Source organism: Neophocaena asiaeorientalis, unplaced genomic scaffold (genome assembly GCF_003031525.2).
Source record: "Neophocaena asiaeorientalis asiaeorientalis breed wild unplaced genomic scaffold, Neophocaena_asiaeorientalis_V1.1 scaffold1769, whole genome shotgun sequence".
Lineage (NCBI taxonomy): Eukaryota > Metazoa > Chordata > Mammalia > Artiodactyla > Phocoenidae > Neophocaena > Neophocaena asiaeorientalis.
This window is the reverse complement of record NW_020172874.1, coordinates 59,165-79,856: the sequence shown is the minus strand read 5'-3', so window position 1 is coordinate 79,856 and position 20,692 is coordinate 59,165. Positions and strand designations below refer to the sequence as shown.

At 42.1% G+C, this 20,692-nt stretch overlaps 1 protein-coding gene and 1 pseudogene across 1 annotated transcript in view; both read left to right on the top strand.

Annotated features, from left to right (window-relative positions):
• The window catches only part of APOO (apolipoprotein O), a 51,993-nt gene that overhangs the window by 6,067 nt on the left and 25,234 nt on the right, over positions 1–20,692 (top strand). The window contains exons 3-6 of the mRNA XM_024742006.1: positions 10,621–10,728; positions 11,830–11,949; positions 16,893–16,947; positions 19,999–20,094. Coding sequence (XP_024597774.1) covers positions 10,621–10,728; positions 11,830–11,949; positions 16,893–16,947; positions 19,999–20,094 — 379 coding nt within the window. The remainder of the gene's footprint in view (positions 1–10,620; positions 10,729–11,829; positions 11,950–16,892; positions 16,948–19,998; positions 20,095–20,692) is intronic.
• LOC112397746 (peptidyl-prolyl cis-trans isomerase A-like) lies at positions 4,440–5,480 on the top strand (annotated as a pseudogene).

Here is a 20,692-nt window from a genome sequence, read left to right as displayed (position 1 = left end):
AAAAAAAAAAAAAAAAAAAAAAAGAAAGGGAGGAAGGCAGGCAGAAACGCATAAACTTTGTTGATTCTGCTTCTCTCTACAGTTGTTTCCCAGAATTTCCCGTCGTGGTACATTATTCCTTTTTCTGTGTTACTCCTGTCCTTTTTCTGGTAATGCACTTATCACAAGTGATGTAATTATTCGTTTATCCACTTTATTAGATTGTGGAGGCAGCGATCACATCTTATTGTCTTTGAAGTCTATTTTCATTGTTTCATTAAAGAGTTGCTTTGATGTTGTCCTTTGTGTGGCTTGTAAGGCTATTAAATGAGGTAGGGAAACCCAGAGAAAAAGAGGTTTTTGGAGAAAGAGAATTCATTATGAGGTAGCAATTGAAAAACCTGGTGAAGATGTCCATGGGGAGTTAGACACACAAGCCTGAGCCTTAGGGAGTGGCCAGGCCTGGGAATACTGATTTGGGTATCAATAGCATAGGGTGGGAGTTGAAGAGTTAGATTTTTTTTTCTTTTTTTTGCAATACGCGGCCCTCTTACTGTTGTGGCCTCTCCCGTTGCGGAGCACAGACTCCGGACACGCAGGCTCAGCGGCCATGGCTCACGGGCCCAGCTGCTCCGCGGCATGTGGGATCTTCCCGGACCGGGGCACGAACCCGTGTCCCCTGCATCGACAGGCGAACTCTCAACCATTGCGCCACCAGGGAAGCCCGAAGAGTTAGATTTAAGTGAAATTGCTCTGGAGTGAGAAGAGGGTTGGTTAAGTACTACTCTGACTCGTCAGCCTTGAAGAGATGGGCAGACAGAGGAAGAGAAGGCCCAAAGAGAGATGGAAGGAGTGCCCTACAAAGCTTATATAGAATGGAGCTAGAGTAGAAACTTGGAAACCAAAGGAAGAGAGACTTTGAAGATGGTGGAGTGGTCACCAGTTTCAGGGTACAACTGAGGTGCCAGATGTCCATTGGAGTTTAGTTACTGGGAGGCCATTGGTGGCTTTGGGAAAGCCACTTTTAGATATCTTGAGTAGTGAGGGGAGGAGGGAATAAAGCAGAGAAAGCAAGCAGAATCTATCTTTCTAACTTTGTGTTGACATATAACATACATACAGGAAGGTGCACAGATCACAAGGAATTTTTGCAAACTGACCATACTGGTATATCTTGCACTCGAGAAGCCTTCAGGGCCCTTCCAGTCACTCCCCAGCTTGCTAAGGATATCCATTATTCTGCCTGCTAACCAGTCTTTTTTTAAAAATAATTTTGTCAGTGGAGGGAGATAGAAGAATAGGGTGGTAGTTAGAAAGGGGATTAGGGGTGGAGGGTATTGTTTGTGTTGTGTTTAAGATGGGAAAGGTTTTCTTGAATGTAAATAAATCCCATAACTTCTCTAGACTGGTTGACCAGTCACTGTGTCTTTTTATGTTTAGGACAGTTTTCATTTCATTCTTTCAAATGTTTTTAAAAGTAAGTACGATTGAGTGTTTATACAAACTTAAGTTGAATATCTGTTCCCCAAGCATCTGCTTTTAGAATAGTGGTTTTCTAAACTTGGCTGATTATGGGAATAGATTCTTGGGACTCTCTTAGGTTTACTGAGTCAGATACTCTGGGGGAAGGCAATGGAATCTGTGATTCAGGTGATTCTGAAACTTTTTACGTTACACAATCCTGGAAAGTGAAGCTTACGTTTTATCAAAAAGGAAACTGGTGTATGTATGTATATATTTTAAATTTATTTTACTGAATTATAGTTGATTTAAAATGTGTTAGGAAACTGGTATATATTTTTAGTGGAAGGTCTAATAAAATAATAGATCTGTAATTGTGGGGGAATAAAAGTGTACCCTTTTTTTGTTTATTTATTTTTGGCTGTGTTGGGTTGTTGTTGCTGCACACGGGCTTTCTCTAGTTGTGGCGAGCGGGGGCTACTCTTCCTTGCAGTGCACGGGCTTCTCATTGCAGTGGCTTCTCTTGTTGTGGAGCACAGGCTCTAGGCACGCGGGCTTCAGTATTTGTGACTCGCGGGCTCTAGAGCGCAGGCTCAGTAGTTGTGGCGCACAGGCTTCGTTGCTCCGTGGCATGTGGGATCTTCCCGGGCCAGGGCTTGAACCCGTGTCCCCTTCATTGGCAGGCGGATTCTTAACCACTGTGCCACCAGGGAAACACAAAAGCATACCCTTCTTAATAATGAGAGAGACTATATACTGGGTTTTCCATAAAGTTGATAGAGAAAGCAAATTGTCAGGGCTTTGAGCCCCACCATTCCTGAGCATCCTTGAATAATTCTGAGGGTGGCTTATTCAGTTTGAGAGTTTTATTTGTCCTTGAAGCAGTTTTACTGGGACACAATCAGGAAGTGGTCCTGGAACTAGAGTTCTGAGCAGTACACTTCTTTTGCAAAACAAGGATAGTTTAGTCTTCTGGGTACCCATGATGATCTGAGTGTAACCTCACCCGATTCATATCTTAGTTAACTGTGTACAAGAATCTGCCCTTGCTGCTAGAGCTGAAGGCTAAACTCAATCTTATGCCTCAGTCTTAAAAAGCATTTTTTTTTAAAGTTGTAACCTGGGGCTTCCCTGATGGCGCAGTGGTTGAGAGTCCGCCTGCCGATGCAGGGGACACGGGTTCGTGCCCCGGTCCGGGAGGATCCCACATGCCGCGGAGCGGCTAGTCCCGTGAGCCATGGCCACTGAGCCTGCGCATCCAGAGCCTGTGCTCCGCAACGGGAGAGGCCACAGCAGTGAGAGGCCCGTGTACCGCAAAATAAATAAATAAATAAATAAATAAATAAATAATTGTAACCTGAGTTTTTTTTTTGAGTAAACTCATAAGCTTCCTAGAAACTCTGTAAGGGTAGGGACTGTGTCTGCTTAAGTGTTGTGTCCTGTTTAGCATGGTACCTGATGTGGAATAGGTATGTAATAAATATTTGTTTTTGAAATAAAATTCTAGTTGACTGCTTCCAATTGTTGTATCATACATAACCCTGCTTTCCTAGCCAGATTTGTTTTGTTCTCATCAGTCCTTGATGAGCTCCAGTGGAGAGAGTAAGAAGCAAAAGCCTTTTAGACAGTGGTGACCTACTCCTTTGCAACACTTCTTGTTAGGGCCCCATCCAACCAACTGCCAGTCCTGGTGCTCAGTTTCCGTTGACAGTTAAGCGCTCTGAGGACTCAACAAAAGTTGAGAGCAAAGAGAGTCCAAAGGTCTAAGATGGAGAATATACCTTGATAGGCAGAGTATATAAGATATCTTGCTGGGGAATATAATCAGACAGAAAGAAAGAGTGTTTTGACCACATGAGCCAGGGAACTCGGTGACACTCCCTCTGAGGTTTGCAAAGCTCAGGGTCACCAACTCACCTGTTTCCCCTATGACTGTGGGTCTCTTACAGCTATATTTAAAACCTCAAACAAGCCAATACGTTGGGTCCTTAATTTAAGACCCTCACCTAGCTGAATTCCAGGAGGGGCATCTAGTGACTGAAGGGCACACTCCAGAGGATAGGCTGGATGTAAAGCAGTGCAGCCTTTGGATCTAGTTAGTCTGTAGCTGTAGCTTAGCACTCATTGAACATACAGCTCTTAACAGAGTGGGCTTGACTTTGATCTAGCAAGCCAAACTCATCTAATCCATAGTAGAGAATGTTTAATCAGCTCTTGGAAGGTGCATGTGTACCCAGCTTCTGAGCCAAGCCATCTGCCCTGGGTGGAGAGTGAACCTGGCAAACAAGGATTCTCAAGGACTGTCACTTGGGACAGTGAGTGCTCAGGCCATGGGTACACACAGTCTAGAGGTTCCAGCCCCTCATCAGAAGAGGTCCAGGGGAGATCTCACTTCCCAGGAGGTATTTTCATTCTGGTTGTACCATAATGGGTCAGGACCCCTCATGGAGAGAGAAAGCCTTTGTGTTCGTGTCTCACAAGGCAACCCAATAGGAGTACCCATGGGAGAAAAGGTGATAAAGCTAGAGCTTTAGTGATTATGACCCAGTTGGTTAAATCTTTCTTCAGGAGATCTAACTTCCAGATTCATGTTCTTTTTCTTCCTTGGGTAGACAAAAGGTTGAAGAAGAAGATTCTTTGCCCCCTTTATTGCCCTCACACTTTCCTGGGGTGATCTCTGCCCATTTTAACAGACTTTCCTTCTTAAATTCTGATATTGAATGGGTTAGCCTGTATAATCAATATGAGCTGTAACAAATTATGATAGCCACCCAGTAGGGACTCAGCATTGAGAAATCCCCGTTTGTGATAACATCTGGTCAAGGCAGGATGGGGTAGTCTCTCACTATGAGGAGCCCTCTTTGATGCCAAAAAAGAAAGTGAACCACCCAAGATGCTGGGTATTGCATCAGTGTCAGGCTTGTCTGTCTGTGGATCTTTTACCCAGGCTCTTCCTGTGAGTTTCCATTGCACAGGTCAGTACCACCTAGATCCTTACCATGGCCAGATGTATGGCTGACTCCTTCCTAAGAATGACCCTTGACCTGCAGTTCCCACCCATATTTTGGCATAAACTTAACATGGTTTAGGTGTGTGTGGATTTTTTTGACATGTAATTTACATACAGTGAGATGCACAGATTGTACGTTGTACAGATCGTGCAACAATTTGAGTTTTGACAAGTGTATACACCTTCTGTAACTCACACCCAATGAAGATATAGATCATTTCTGTCACTGCAGAAAGTTCCCTTGTGCCCCCTTCTTAGTAAGTCTACCCCATGCAAACTTCACCTCCCAGGCATCGACTATTCTGATTTATATCACTGTGTATTAGGGTTAAGGCCACAGATCTTAAAATCTAGATGGTGGCTGATTTGCAGACGCCGTAACCCCAGAACCTCCCACGCTGCCCAACCATGGTCGGCCCTACCGTGTTCTTTTGCATTGGCAGGCGGACTCTCAACCACTGCGCCACCAGGGAAGCCTCCTACCGTGTTCTTTGACATTGCCATCGATGGTGAGCCCTTGGGCCGTGTCTCCTTCGAGGTAAGGGGCCTGGAAACCAAGAAGTGACTGCTCATCCAATCCGTAAAGCTATGTTAAGAGATTGGAGCTGTTTGCAGACAAAGTTCAAAGACAGCAGAAAACTTTCATGCTCTGAGCACTGGGGAGAAAGGCTTTGGTTATAAAGGTTCCTGCTTTCACAGAATAATTCTGGGATTTCTGTGCCAGGGTGGTGACTTCACATGCCATAATGGCACTGGTGGCAAGTCCATCTATGGGGAGAAATTTGCTGATGAGAATTTCCTCCTGAAGCATACGGGTCCTGGCATCTTGTCCATGGCAAATGCTGGCCCCAACACAAACGGTTCCCAGTTTTTCATCTGCACTGCCAAGATTGAGTGGTTGGATGGCAAGCATGTGGTCTTTGGCAAGGTGGAAGAGGGCATGAATATTGTGGAAGCCATGGAGCGCTTTGGTTTCAGGAATGGCAAGACCAGCAAGAAGATCACCACTGCTGACTGTGGACAAATCTAACAATAAATTTGACTTGTGTTTTATCTTTAAAAAAAATCTAGATGGTGAGAGATATCAGAAAATAATATTTATTCATGTAAATTGGTGCTTCTCAAGGCGGGAGGATGCCCCCCAGGAGACTTTTGACAATGTCTAGACACATTTTTGACTTATGGCTGGGAGTGGTTGGCAGTGGCATCTAGTGGGTAGAGGCCAGGGATGCTGCTAAGCCTCCTACAGTGCACAGGACAGCCTCCCAACAAAGGATGATCCAGCTCAAAATGTCAACAGTGCTGAGATTGATAAACCCTGAAGTATACCTCTGCAGAGAGAATTGTGGCCCTGGGGAGTGTTAATCTCTGGATCTCCCAAGTCTCTGGGGATGAGGTTTGTTTTATGTTTGGTTTTTGTTTGCTTTGTTTGTTGAGGGCTTGCAGGAAACGGAAAGGGCAACTGCAAGAGGGACCTTTCTTGAGTGCTACCACCCTTGTGGCCGCAGTTCTTGCTGTGGAATGGGAGTGACTAACAGGAGAAGAGGGAGATGAAGAAAACAACTTGGGCAATAAAAGGGCAGTCTTAGCATAATATTAAAACTAGAAAAATGGACAAGAGGGAAAAATAAAGTAGAAATTAATGACACCTAAAGTACAAGCAGCAAAATAAAAAATAAACAGGTGAGACTACATCAAACTGAAAAACCTCTGCACAGCAAAAGAAACCATCAACAAAGCGAAAAGACAACCTACAGAACAGGAAAAAAATATTTGCACACCATATATCTGATAAGGGGTTAATATCTAAAGTATATAAAGAACACATACAACTCAATAGCAAAAAACAAACAAAAAATAACCCAATTAAAAAATGGGCAAAGGACCTGAGTAGACATTTCCCCAAATAAGATATACAAAAGGCCAGAAGGTACATGAAAAGATGCTCAACATCACAAGTCTTTTGGAAAATGCAAATTAAAACCACCATGGGGCTTCCCTGGTGGCGCAGTGGTTGAGAATCTGCCTGCTAATGCAGGGGACACGGGTTCGAGCCCTGGTCTGGGAGGATCCCACATGGCGCGGAGCAACTGGGCCTGTGAGCAACAACTACTGAGCCTGCGCGTCTGGAGCCTGTGCTCTGCAACAAAAGAGGCCGCCATAGTGAGAGAGGCCTGCGCACTGCGATGAAGAGTGGCCCCCGCTTGCCACAACTAGAGAAAGCCCTTTCACAGAAACAAAGACGCAACACAGCAAAAATAAATAAATTAATAAACTCCTACCCGAACACCTTCTTTAAAAAGAAAAACCACCATGACATACCACCTCACCTCTGTTACAATGGCCATCATCAAAAAGACAAGAGATGAGGGACTTCCCTTGTGGTCCAGTGGTTAAGAATCTGCCTTCCAATGCGGGGACGTGGGTTCGATCCCTGGTCAGGGAACTAAGATCCCTCATGCTGTGGGGCAGCTGAGCCCACGCGCCGCAACTACTGTGCATGCATGCTGCAAACTACGGAGCCCACACACTCTGGAGCCTGAGAGCCCAACTAGAGAGAGAACCTGCATGCCACAACTAGAGAGAAGCCCACGCCCCGCAATGAAGAGCCTGCGCACCGCAACGAAGATCCTGCATGCTGCAGCTGAGACCCGACGCAGCCAAAAATAAATAATAAAATAAGTAGATAAATATATATGTTAAAAAAGAAAAGACGAGATGAATGCTGGCATGGATATGGAGAAAAGGGAACCCTTGTGCACTGCTGATGGAATTGTAAATTGGTGCGGCTACCATGGAAAACAGTATGGAGGTTCTTCAAAAAAAATTAAAAATAGACCTACCATATGATCCAGCAATTCCACTTCCAGGAATATATCAAAAGGAAACAAAAACACTAACTCAAAAAGGTATCTGGGGATTTCCCTGGTGGCGCAGTGGTTAGGAATGCGCCTGCCAGTGCAGGGGACACGGGTTCAATCCCTGGTCCGGGAAGATCCCACATGCAGTGAGCAGCTAAGCCTGTGCATCACACCTACTGAGCCTGCACTCTGGAGCCCACGAGCCACAACTGCTGAAGCTCATACGCATAGAGCCCATGCTCCGCAACAAGAGAAGTTACTGCAATGAGAAAGCTGCGCACCGCAATGAAGAGTAGCCCCCGCTCGCCACAACCAAAGAGCTCTCGCATGCAGCAACAAAGACCCAACGCAGCCAAAAATAAGTAAATTTATTAAAAAAGAAAAGAATTTAAAAGGTCAACACAAGGCATTATATCAAATGAGGATGAAAAAGGGGACAACATGAACCCAAAATGCTTGGATGAGGAAGTGGGAAAAGGGGTGGGGCACCAGCTATTGACAGTAAGAAAGGGAATCTGAAACAAAGTTGGGGCGGTGCCTGCCAGCTGGCTCAGTGGAAAGTCCCCAGTTTAAGCAGTGTTGTCAGTAGGTTGTGGACAAACCCAGAAGGCAGAGAGCAGTGAGTTGGCACCTGTAGATACCAGCAACCTCATAGGCCCTCTCCTGGGAAGTAGGGAGGGACCACACTGGCTGTCAGCAGTGGCTCACTAACCTTTATCCTGGAGGCAAAAAAAATTAGTGGCAATATTGCCTGGAAATAAATATCTTAAGTATTCCACTTAATGCTTTAGGGTGTGTTATTTTTAAACCAGTTTAAGTAATAACCACTCCTTTTAAAAATAGCTTCTAGCTCTTTATTTGCTTCTGAAATATGGGTATTTCTGTTTTTGTGTGCGACTTCAGGCATACATTTTAAAAAAATTTTTTTATTTTATCCTTTTTTTTTTGGCTGCGTTGGGTCTTCGTTGTTGCGTGCGGGCTTTCTTTAGTTGAGGCTAGTGGGGATTACTCTTCATTGCAGTGTGCTGGCTTCTCACTGCAGTGGCTTCTCTTGTCGCGGAGCACGGGCTCTAGGTGTGCGGGCTTCAGTAGTTGTGGTGCCTGGGCTTAGTAGTTGTGGATCGCGGGCTCTAGAGCTCAGGCTCAGTAGTTGTGGCGCATGGGCTTAGTTGCTCCGTGGCACGTGGGATCTTCCCGGACCAGGGCTTGAACCCATGTGCCCTGCATTGGCAGTTAACCACTGTGCCACCAGGGAAGCCCAAGGCATACATTTCAACAGACTTTTTTAGGTTTTATTTAGCATTATATGTTTTGTGAGTATTACAGAGTAGCCAAGTCTTTCACATTACGGGCACTGCAGATCTCAGGAATATGATTTCTGTGATGCCAAATCATGCCTAAGTAGTTAGAACAAGTCAACCAGTCATTTATTTTTTGCCTCTCTCTGTCCATTCATGCAGGCATTAAACAGTTCTTGAGCATTTCTTATGTGTTAGGCACAGTTATAGACATGAGGAATACAGGGTAAGACACAGCCCCATCCTGAAAGGGCTTCCAGTTTGGGAGGGAGAACTTGATAGACATAAATAAATGGATAAATAAGAAAAGAAAAGCAATAAGTCTCCATGCTCTTAGGCAATTGTGCAGAAAGGCAAAGCAAATATGAAACATTCTAGGCAGAGGAACCAGCATGTGTGAACCCATGAGGCTGGGAAGCAGCATGGGAGAAATATAGGGAGTTCAAGTTTTGTGGGAAAAGGCAGAGTGACAGATGAAGTTAAGAAGGTGGTTGGGGTCAGATCATAAATGGGCCTTGTTTGGCTCACATAAAAGTCCTAGGTAATGAATACCAAAGGATCTCAAATAAGGATAGAAGATACTCGGGTTTGCAGTTCAGAAAGATCATTCTTTTGCATTGTGGTGGTTTGAGTCATCAGAGGGCCAGGTGAACATTTAGAATTAAGCTGTTGAAACAATCCAGGAAAGAAACAAGGGCCCAAGGGAAGATTGTACAGGAGAAGATAAAGAGGAGAGAGTGAATTAAGTTTATTTAATAGGCAGAATTAACAGGACTTAATGACCAATAGGATGGTGGGGGGAGGCAGTGAAGATGACCTCAGGGTTTCCGATTGGGTTGTCTAGTTGGATGGTGGCACCATTCCTGAGAGAAGAAGTAGAGGAAGAGGGGGCATTTCTGGGGTAAGGATGCAAGGTGGTCAAGTGCTGTGTATTAATTTTTAAAATGTGTCACTTTTAAAACTTTCTAGATTCCACAGCACACATTCACCTATCAGGCCTAGTATAGACTTGGAGGCACAGACAGGATCCTGATGAGTTGGTTTTGGGTGTTCTTGGTGTAGGGAGCTTGTGTCCCATCCAAGTGGAAATGTCCAGAAGTAATAGGATAAATGAGTTGGGAACTCAGGAGAGAGCTCTGGGCTGGAGCTGCATATCTAGGGATCACGCTTCATGTTGAAGCCATGGGCATGAGTGACCTAGTCAGGGAGAGCAAGGCACAGAAAGAGACTGAGTTTGGGAACTGAGGCTGGGAGAGAGCGGTTCTGAGTAGGAATGGAAAGGGAGAGCTGCTCAAAGTTTGATTATTGGAATTATCGAAAGAATCTTCACCCTGTTCAATGAATCACTAGGTGAGATCATTAAAAACTCCTTCCCAGGCTTCCCTGGTGGCTCAGTGGTTATAAAGAATCCACCTGCTAATGCAGGGGACACGGGTTCAAGCCCTGGTCCGGGAAGATCCCACATGCCGCAGAGCAACTAAGCCCGTGTGCCACAACTGCTGAGCCTGCACTCTAGAGCCCAAGAGCCACAAGTACTGATCCTGTGTGCCACAACTACTGAAGCCTGTGCGCCTAGACCCCATGCTCCACAACAAAAGAAGCCACCGCAATGAGTAGCCCGCGCAGCACAACCAAGAGTAGCCCCCGCTCGCCGCAACTAGAGAAAGCCTGTGCATGGCAACGAAGACCCAATGCAGCCAAAAAAAAAAAGCTCCTTCCCCTGTTGTTATTGGGGAGGGTAGGGGAGGTGTATTTTTTATTTTCCTTGAAAGGCTAAGTAGAAAACTCAGGAACTACTGTTTTGGAAATGAAGATAAAGGTGACCTGGAATTTTAAGTCCACGAGAACATGTTCTTTTGTTTCTGACTTCCATAAAACTTTGGGAATACATTTCTCATAACTCACAATAAGCCTCTCAGGGCAGGAGTGGCTGAGGTTGCAAATGTGCCCACGTTATGTACCTTCAGTTTGTGGAATTGAGAGAAGGTTTAAGATTGTTTCTGTGTTTCAGGTAATTCAGAGGTCTGTGGGGCCGGCCAGCCTGAGCCTCCTCACCTTCAAAGTCTATGCATCAGCAAAAAAGGACTCATCTCACAAAGCTGCTGTGAAGGTTAATGAGGTAACATGTGATACATTTTGAATATGTGATTTGGTTACTATGGGAAGCATACAAATTGAATATCAGGAAGATAGGACAATTCAGAAGATATTTAAAAGGAGGAAATAGTGCTTCCTTGTGGGAAGCTGCTAGACTATGGCTTTTTCAACTTTAATTAATGGTACTTAGCTAAGGGCATAATTAAGGAATATTTCCTAGATTTTTAGTGGGGAATCTGCTCTGTCCCAGTAGATTGTAAGCACAAGTCACTTCTAAGTGATCTGCCTGCTTCCAGGCTGCTTATCAAGCCAGGAAAACATTCACATTTTTCCCTCTCCTAAGAAATTAAAGACCAGGGTTCATCCTGTTTCTTTTCTGGATTAGAGGCTCATAAGTAGATGCTTAATAGATCCTAAATAAATAAAACAGGAAATCATCTCTCCATTGTTTACATTCCTTTTTGTCTATACTTCCCACTGATTGTTTTAGATATTTGGTTTCTTTTGACTTTGAGTAAAGTGTCATAAAGATCTACCTTCAGTTATGGTCAGGGTTACTTGAATGGTGTTTACCTAAAGCTAAATAGCTTGTTTTTTTGCCCTTTACTCTCTTCTTCTCAGGCCTTGGGACAGTGGCATTTTTGAGGGTGAAGAAGGCAGCCAGTGGTGGCTGTGAAACGTTTCCTCTCTGGTGGGGAACAAACCTGCTATTCTGCTTTGATTAGCACTAGACTGATCACTAGAACTAAGTCATATGCTATTCAGTTATCCTCAAGCTTTTTTTTTCCTATCCCACCTCCGACCCACCATTTAGAGTAATAGAATCCTTTTTCCAAACTAAATCTAAGATGAAATAACAAATACTAATATATAAAGTGGGTAAAAGGGGACTGCTTTATCTGCTATGAGTAGGGTTGGGGGAGGCTAGGGCACCTCATAGCCCTGCTCTCTTGGCCTTGTCCTTATTGATTAAGGTGCAAAGATCGTCTGAAGCAAGGTTCAGGGTGCACATAACCCTTATTCATTGTAGTTTGTGAATTATTACAAATTTAATAATTGATTGTTATTTCATTACTGTATACACTTCTTAATTTCTTTTTATTTTGTTTTTCAATCTTTGCAGCTTTCACTCTACTCTGTTCCTGAGGGTCAGTCTAAATATGTGGAAGAGCCAAGGACCCAACTTGAAGAAAGCATCTCCCATCTCCGACATTATTGCGAACCATATACAAGTTGGTGTCAGGTACAGAGAGCTGTTCTGAAAATGGAATGAATGCATTTCTGTTTAGAGTCAGTAGTAAAAAGTCTGTACTGGCTGCATGTTTTCAGAAAAAGGCACAATAAAGGGCCCCAACTTAAGAGTGCCTGACTTAAAAATGTTCGTCAGTGCCATCTCTGGAGGGGAGCAGAGAGCCCTAGCTTCCTGGTGGCAGCTGTCGCCATAGCTGCAGAGAGAGTTTCCCTCCCACTGGGCAGCCTGTGTCATGTTGACTAGAGAGCAGAGGCCCATGGTACCTATCTCTTTTTTTTGGGCAGGCCGTTTGGCTTGTGGGATCTTAGTTCCCCAACCAGGACTTGAACATGGGCCACGGCAGTGAAAGCGCCGGGTCCTAACTACTGGACCGCCAGGGAATTCCCCCATGGTGCCTATCTTGTTGGTTGCGGCTATGAAAACATTATTGTCCACCAGGGGAGGATATGGGGCTGGAACTATGTAAACATTTATATCAAAATTAGGAAGTTTCTCTCCCCACAGAGATTCTACAAGTCAGTACCACTTTATTTTATTTTTAAATTAATTATTTATTTATTATTGGCTGTGTTGGGTCTTCGTTGCTGCATGCAGGCTTTCTCTAGTTGCAGCGAGCCGGGGCTACTCTTTGTTGTGGTGCACAGGCTTCTCATTGAGGTGGCTTCTCTTGTTGCGGAGCACGGGCTCTAGGCGCACGGGCTTCCGTAGTTGTAGCACACGGGCTCAATAGTTGTGGCTCACGGGCTCTAGACCGCAGGCTCAGTAGTTGCGGCATATGGCCTTAGTTGCCCTGCAGCATGTGGGATCCTCCTGGACCAAGGCTCAAACCCGTGTCCCCTGCATTGGCAGGCAGATTCTTAACAAGTGTGCCACCAGGGAAATCCCAGTACCACTTTAAACAGGAATGGGTACAGAGGATTTTGAATGCTATAATAGGAGGGTAGATAACTACAAGAGGGTGGAATTACATACTTGAGTACTTAACTGTTTCCCTTAGTGACCAAAGATCTGCATATACAGATTGACTTTTACTGCTCAGGTTTTAAATCAGGCATTTGTCATTATGTTCATGAAAGCATGTGTGCAATTTTTAACATTGGAAACCAAAATTTACAGTCTACAGAATGTTTTCGTGGGCTTTGATATGTATATTTGCCACACTTGATCTTGATTTTGAAAACTGATGACAAAGTAAAAGAATGTAGATGTGTGTGACGTGGTCTAGATTTACTTTGCTTGAGATGATAAACTCAATTTTCATCCAGAACTTGTTTTAGAATTTTTAATTTCCACTGTCTGTGCCAATGCTGAACTTTTTTTCACCAATTTAGAAAGAAAATAGCATAAATTAGGCCATTATACTAAAGTACCGTAACCATATTATTGAGTTATGAAATACCTAAAGACTTTATACATAATGTGTTGTAACACACTTAAACTTTATTCTCTTGTTCTAGAAGATTTTTAAATTTTAACATCTTTATTGGAGTATACTTGCTTTACAATTGTGTGTTAGTTTCTGCTTTATAACAAAGTGAATCAGCTATACATATACACATATCCCCATATCTCCTCCATCTTGTGTCTCCTTCCCACCCTCCCTATCCCACCCCTCTATGTGGTCACAAAGCACCGAGCTGATCTCCCTGTGCTATGCAGCTGCTTCCCACTAGCTACCTATTTTACATTTGGTAGTATATATATGTCCATTGCCACTCTCTCATTTTGTCCCAGCTTACCCTTCCCCCTCCCCGTGTCCTCAAGCCACTATGGAGAACAGTATGGAGGTTCCTTAAAAAACTGAAAATAGGGGCTTCCCTGGTGGCGCAGTGGTTGGGAGTCCGCCTGCTGATGCAGGGGACACAGGTTTGTGCCCTGGTCCAGGAAGATCCCATGGCTTTCTCTAGTTGCAGCGAGCCGGGGCTACTCTTTGTTGTGGTGCACAGGCTTCTCATTGAGGTGGCTTCTCTTGTTGCGGAGCACGGGCTCTAGGCGCACGGGCTTCCGTAGTTGTAGCACACGGGCTCAATAGTTGTGGCTCACGGGCTCTAGACCGCAGGCTCAGTAGTTGCGGCATATGGCCTTAGTTGCCCTGCAGCATGTGGGATCCTCCTGGACCAAGGCTCAAACCCGTGTCCCCTGCATTGGCAGGCAGATTCTTAACAAGTGTGCCACCAGGGAAATCCCAGTACCACTTTAAACAGGAATGGGTACAGAGGATTTTGAATGCTATAATAGGAGGGTAGATAACTACAAGAGGGTGGAATTACATACTTGAGTACTTAACTGTTTCCCTTAGTGACCAAAGATCTGCATATACAGATTGACTTTTACTGCTCAGGTTTTAAATCAGGCATTTGTCATTATGTTCATGAAAGCATGTGTGCAATTTTTAACATTGGAAACCAAAATTTACAGTCTACAGAATGTTTTCGTGGGCTTTGATATGTATATTTGCCACACTTGATCTTGATTTTGAAAACTGATGACAAAGTAAAAGAATGTAGATGTGTGTGACGTGGTCTAGATTTACTTTGCTTGAGATGATAAACTCAATTTTCATCCAGAACTTGTTTTAGAATTTTTAATTTCCACTGTCTGTGCCAATGCTGAACTTTTTTTCACCAATTTAGAAAGAAAATAGCATAAATTAGGCCATTATACTAAAGTACCGTAACCATATTATTGAGTTATGAAATACCTAAAGACTTTATACATAATGTGTTGTAACACACTTAAACTTTATTCTCTTGTTCTAGAAGATTTTTAAATTTTAACATCTTTATTGGAGTATACTTGCTTTACAATTATACACATATCCCCATATCTCCTCCATCTTGTGTCTCCTTCCCACCCTCCCTATCCCACCCCTCTATGTGGTCACAAAGCACCGAGCTGATCTCCCTGTGCTATGCAGCTGCTTCCCACTAGCTACCTATTTTACATTTGGTAGTATATATATGTCCATTGCCACTCTCTCATTTTGTCCCAGCTTACCCTTCCCCCTCCCCGTGTCCTCAAGCCACTATGGAGAACAGTATGGAGGTTCCTTAAAAAACTGAAAATAGGGGCTTCCCTGGTGGCGCAGTGGTTGGGAGTCCGCCTGCTGATGCAGGGGACACAGGTTTGTGCCCTGGTCCAGGAAGATCCCACATGCCGTGGAGCAGCTGGGCCCGTGAGCCATGGCCGCTGGGCCTGCGCATCCGGAGCCTGTGCACCACAACGGGAGAGGCCACAACAGTGAGAGGCCCGTGTACCGCAAAAAAAAAAACAACAAAAAAACGCCAAACTGAAAATAGAACTACCATACATCCCAGCAGTCCCACTCCTGGCCATATACCCTGAGAAAACCATAATTCAAGAAGAGTCATGTACCACAATGTTCATTGCAGCTCTATTTACAATAGCCAGGACATAGTGTCCATCAACAGACGAATGGCTAAAGAAGGTGTGGCACATATATACAATGGAATATTACTCAGCCATAAAAAGAAATGAAATTGAGTTATTTGTAGTGGATGGATCTAGAGTCTGTCATACAGAGTGAAGTAAGTCAGAAAGAGAAAAACAAATACTGTATGCTAACACATATATATGGAATATAAAAAAAAAAAGGGTTCTGAAGAACCTAGGAGCAGGACAGGAATAAAGCCGCAGACGTAGAGAATGGACTAGAAGATTTTTAAACCATCTGCCGGTGGTTAAGATAAGGTCAGCACATTTGCAAATATTTCTGTATCATGTAGGCATGACTACTGTTATTTCTCTCTTGCTCTTTTTTTTTTGTAGTTATAAAAGTACTTTGTCTCTACCTTTCAACCCAAGGTTGCTTTTTGGTTTTTATATTTTCATCTGTGCATGATGCTTAGTGCAACAAAACCCCTCAGAATAGTTATCAACATGTTTATTTGTACTAGTTATATGTAAAAAAAGCTTTTTTGTGTGATTACACTGGTTTTATTTTCCTATAGATTGAAGTCTTCATGAATGAAAATTTTTCTCATTCCTGGCTCCATTTTCAGGCCTACAAGTTCTAGTCCCTTTCTTCAAGAGCTGATTTAATTTTTCTTCATAGTAAACAGATTATGCTAGCAAAAGAAGGGGGCAGTCAGTCTAGACATTGATCTGTAGTTTTTCTCTTTTCATGTGCAGAAAAAAACTAATAATGGATTTTAATGAAGCAGTACTCAGGTTTTTTTAATGTTCAGCACTTATTATTTAAGGCCATTTAACAGTATTAGGATAACTTGCTCTGACTTGAACTGAACTAAAATAAACAAATCCTTTTCCATGTGGCAACAGGTTCTGATATCTTCTGGTACCCACATATCTCTTTTCCCATCTTTACTGTACACTTTTTGAAGTAGTCCCTTGCTTTCTTTAGGATCATCTGATGTTCATGTACAAAGCCTTTTTACTGTTGTGGTTAAGAGAATGTTAATACTTCATTTGCTCAGTTGGGGTAAATGTTTCTCCAAACCTGGATATAGACTCCTTTGTCCCATTAAAGCTGGTCATTCCTGCTTCAAATGGGCAGTTTTCAGATATAGGCTCTAAAATCATGGTAAATCAGGAAATAGACTTAATATGAATGATTTAATCTCACAGGGAAAGAATATCCACTTTAATTATCAAGGGGATTGATTTTTTTCATCCTCTTCAATTTCAATAGAAGAAGGAAAAGGCTGGGTTGTTGAAACCACTCTACTTGAAATGTTTGCTTCCTGTGGCAATAATAAGCCATTCTGCTGAGCAATTTGTGGTGAAGGGGAAATTAGAAAAGGAAAAACAACACAAAAAACCCAGGTAGAGAGTATATCCCTTTGTTCAGAAAATGCTAATAACATGATAATTTATTCAGTAAAGACAAATATATTTATTGCTACTTTCTAATCAGCAAATCCTATTAATTCTTTTTTTTCTCATCTTTTTAGGAAATGTACTCCCAAAGTAAGCCCAAGATGCAAAGTTTGGTTCAGTGGGGGTTAGGTAAGTCGATTTTTAATTAGGCATAATCAGTTTGTTTGACATTGGATTTTTTTTTTGTTTTTTTTGTTTTTTTTGTTTTTTGACATTGGATTCTTTAACTGAGAGGCCATGGATGGGCTCCAGGAGATCTGTGAACTCCTTAAAATTGTATGTAGAATTTTAGAGCTATTTGGATTTTTCTGGAAAGAGAATCTATTTTTTTCATCAGATTTCAGAGAACTAGTGTCCCCAAACACTCAGGTAAGTCTCTTCAAGATCATTAGGATTGTTGGCCTAGCAGATGCAGATACACTGGATTTTCTTTCTTTAAATCTATCTCCAGGTGCAATGTCCTAACTCATCTATAGGTTTTCAGAATCAGGATAGCTCATTGGCACAGCTATTAATACACGTTACAGAAGTTTAGAGGCAGGAAGAAACTGGGCTGGTGTGCCTAGGAAAGGCTTTATCGCATAATTCATAGTGTTCTTACATGTTTTCATTTGTTCTTTATCGCCTTTGATTGTTTTTCACATTCACTTAACACATACACTCATAAACTGGTTTCACAGTCTATGTTCTAGTATCAGGAACTAATAAATTAATAGACATTGATCATATTTCATTCCCTTTATTGGACATCTCAGCCAGTCATCCTCTTGTTTTTACAAGTGTTTCCATGACAATAAAATAAGCATGAGTACAATTTATTTCTTAGGAAGATTATCGTAGTATTGATACACTGATACCCCTGAGACTACTATATAAATAAATTCTTCATTTGAAGACAGACATATTAGTAGCTTACCACTTCTTTAAATTATTCATGTATGTTAATATCTTAATTTTATTAACACTTATTTAGTGCTTATTAGGTGTCAGGAACTAGTCTAAGTTCTTTGAAAGTATTAATTTATGTACAATCCTCATAACAACCTTGGCAGTTAGGTACTTTGCTACCTTCAGTTTTTACCTGAGGACGCTAAAGACCTCCTGATGTTTTATCTATATGTGTGACTGAGGTGTCTCTTCATTGTCGCCTATCATTCCCCATTGATTCACAGCAGTAGGCAGTATTTGCAATATGAGTCTTTTTTTTCTTCTCCTGGACTCATAGTTACTGCAAAGACTTTAGAAGAAACGTTCCATTATGAGTTGCATTGTTGTCTGCCAAGGCAACCAGTCCATTTCCCAGGAGTCATAGCCAAGACATGTTGCTAGAAGCTGGGCTTCATATTTAGTGTAGTCTTACAGCATATCTTCTTTCCCATTTCTTTGTGATTTTCCCACTTTGGCTCAGCTCACCAAGGCATCTGGGTGTCCTTCTATCACCTGCTCTGTGTGCCTGTCTAGAATTGAAAATACCATGCTGGTAGGCAAAAATAAAGGGAAGCAGAAAATTGCCTCAAATGACCCAGACAAGAGGATGAAAAGTTAAAACCAGGTTAAAGGCAAAATAAGTAAAAGGCCAGACAGGAATTGGTGCAAAGAACACAAGCCCTACAGTAGTATTTAAAATGATCACCACATTTCCCAAAGAAGCCAAGAAAAGGATAACTGGCACATGCCTAGTATTATCTAGACGAGTGAATTATTGAGTATTCCAGTTAATTCAGTTCCATGTACGTCTGTTAAGTCACCATCATGGCAGGCATTGAAGAGAGAGGCTGATTGACCCAGTGGTCACAGCCACTGAGGTGCATATAATAAAGTGTTCAATACTAGCACAAATACAGAGACAGTCGTAGACCACCATTGAAGGTACAGAGGAAAGAGACTAGTTTAACAGAGATTGGGGAGATGGGAGCAGTCAGGGAAGGAGTTCTGAGATGAGTCTTGAAGGAACAGTTAGCCACACCAAAACATGGGGGTGGGAATTGGGAGGCATTCCACACGGAGGGCACAGCATGACCAAGACTTGGAGTGGTGACTTAGTGTTGCGTGTGCCGGGAACTGGAAGCAGATCGGGAGTGCTGAAGATGAGGTTGAGAGACCTGCAGGCTTTTCAAGTCGTGACCTAGCTGAAATCCCTTTGTTAATTCATTCAGTATCCATTAACTCCTAGCAGGGCTTCAAATATGTATCTGTTGAGTGAACATCCACTGTTTACCACTGGGGGAAAATGACATAGAAGTCTAAGCAGTCCACCATTAAGGAGCAGATATTCTCTTTGAGGAGACATAAAATACACCCTGAATAATTAAAAACAAGGGCCGTACAATTAGGCACCAAATGACGGTAGAGAAAATAAATATGGTGGGACTTTAGAGGAGAAAGAGAGGTGTGGGCTGATGAGTATAGGAAAGGCTTTTCTGAGGAGGTAGGACTTAAGCTAGCTTTTATTTGGTGGCATTGGCTCAGGGGAGAGGAGAGGCGGCCTCATGCAAATGAGGTCATAATGCATGGTCAGGCGTGGCAAGTAGACTCACATGTTGCATTTATTTGTATTTATTTTATCTATCAACAGTGACTATTTCCTGCATATACTTGCACTACAAATTTCCTTCATTATCCAGAGTTATTCTTGAGTTTAAATAATGAATTCAGATGGCAAAAGATACATTTTTTTTCCTGAGTCTAACGTATTTGGTTCCTGAATTTTAGAGAGCAAGCAGCAAAGCTTCAGATAGCGACAGATCTATCCAAAGATTTATCCAAATTTATTCTGTTTCTGTGTTTGGATAGCAAGGGATTCCTGTATTTGTCTTTCTGCCCTTATGAATAATTGATTCAGATCTGTTGCCTTCAGGAATATGAAGGTAATCTAACATTACTTTATTGTCAGAATGTCATCAGGCTAAAAAGTGTTTGAAAATTGGATACTTGCGATGTAACTAGTAAATCATGTTTATCTCTTACATAAAAAGAACTTGTTGAAAAGAAGCATATTAACAGAAAGCAAAGAATACATTATTTGAAAAGCATTTGCTACTACATATGCTACTTATATTTGACTTTTTTGTTTTGTTCTTTTTGTTTATGTTTATGTTTAATTGAAGTATAGTTGATGTACATGTTTTGTTTTTTAATGAGAAATTTATAAAACTGTTTCCTGGTCTGATTCTATTATAGACAGCTATGAATATCTCCAAAATGCACCTCCTGGATTTTTTCCAAGACTTGGTGTTATTGGTTTTTCTGGAGTTGTTGGACTCCTTTTGGCTAGAGGTAGGTACAATTTTGTAGTTTTTTTTTAAACAGTTCATAAGGGAGACATAACATATACATTTGATTCTTTTCACTTACCAGTTTTTGGAATAATGAGTTAGTTCCTGAATATGGCCTTCTTGATGTATAATTGATGTGGTTGTTTTCTCCAGTATATTTGATTTTAAACATATATAGAAATTGTAAAAAAATAAAATGAAAGAAATTATATACTTTTGGTTACAAAAAGAAAACTCAAAATGGATTAAAGACCTAAATGTAAGGCCAGACCCTATCAAACTCTTAGAGGAAAGCATAGGCAGAACAGTCTATTAATAAGAACCTACTGAATATCACAGGGAACTCTATTCAATACTCTGTGATGACCTATATGGGAATAGAGTATAGAAAAGAGTGGATATATGTATATGTATATGTATAACTGACTCACTTTGCTGTACAGCAGAAACTAACACAGCGTTGTAAATCTATACGCCAATAAAAAAATTAATTAGAATAAAAAAAGAAAAAGAAATTAGTTATCCTTTATAGGCACATTTACTTGGTCAAATTCCTGTTGCTCTTTGATACAGAAAGAGTGAACTTTCATTAATGAAGA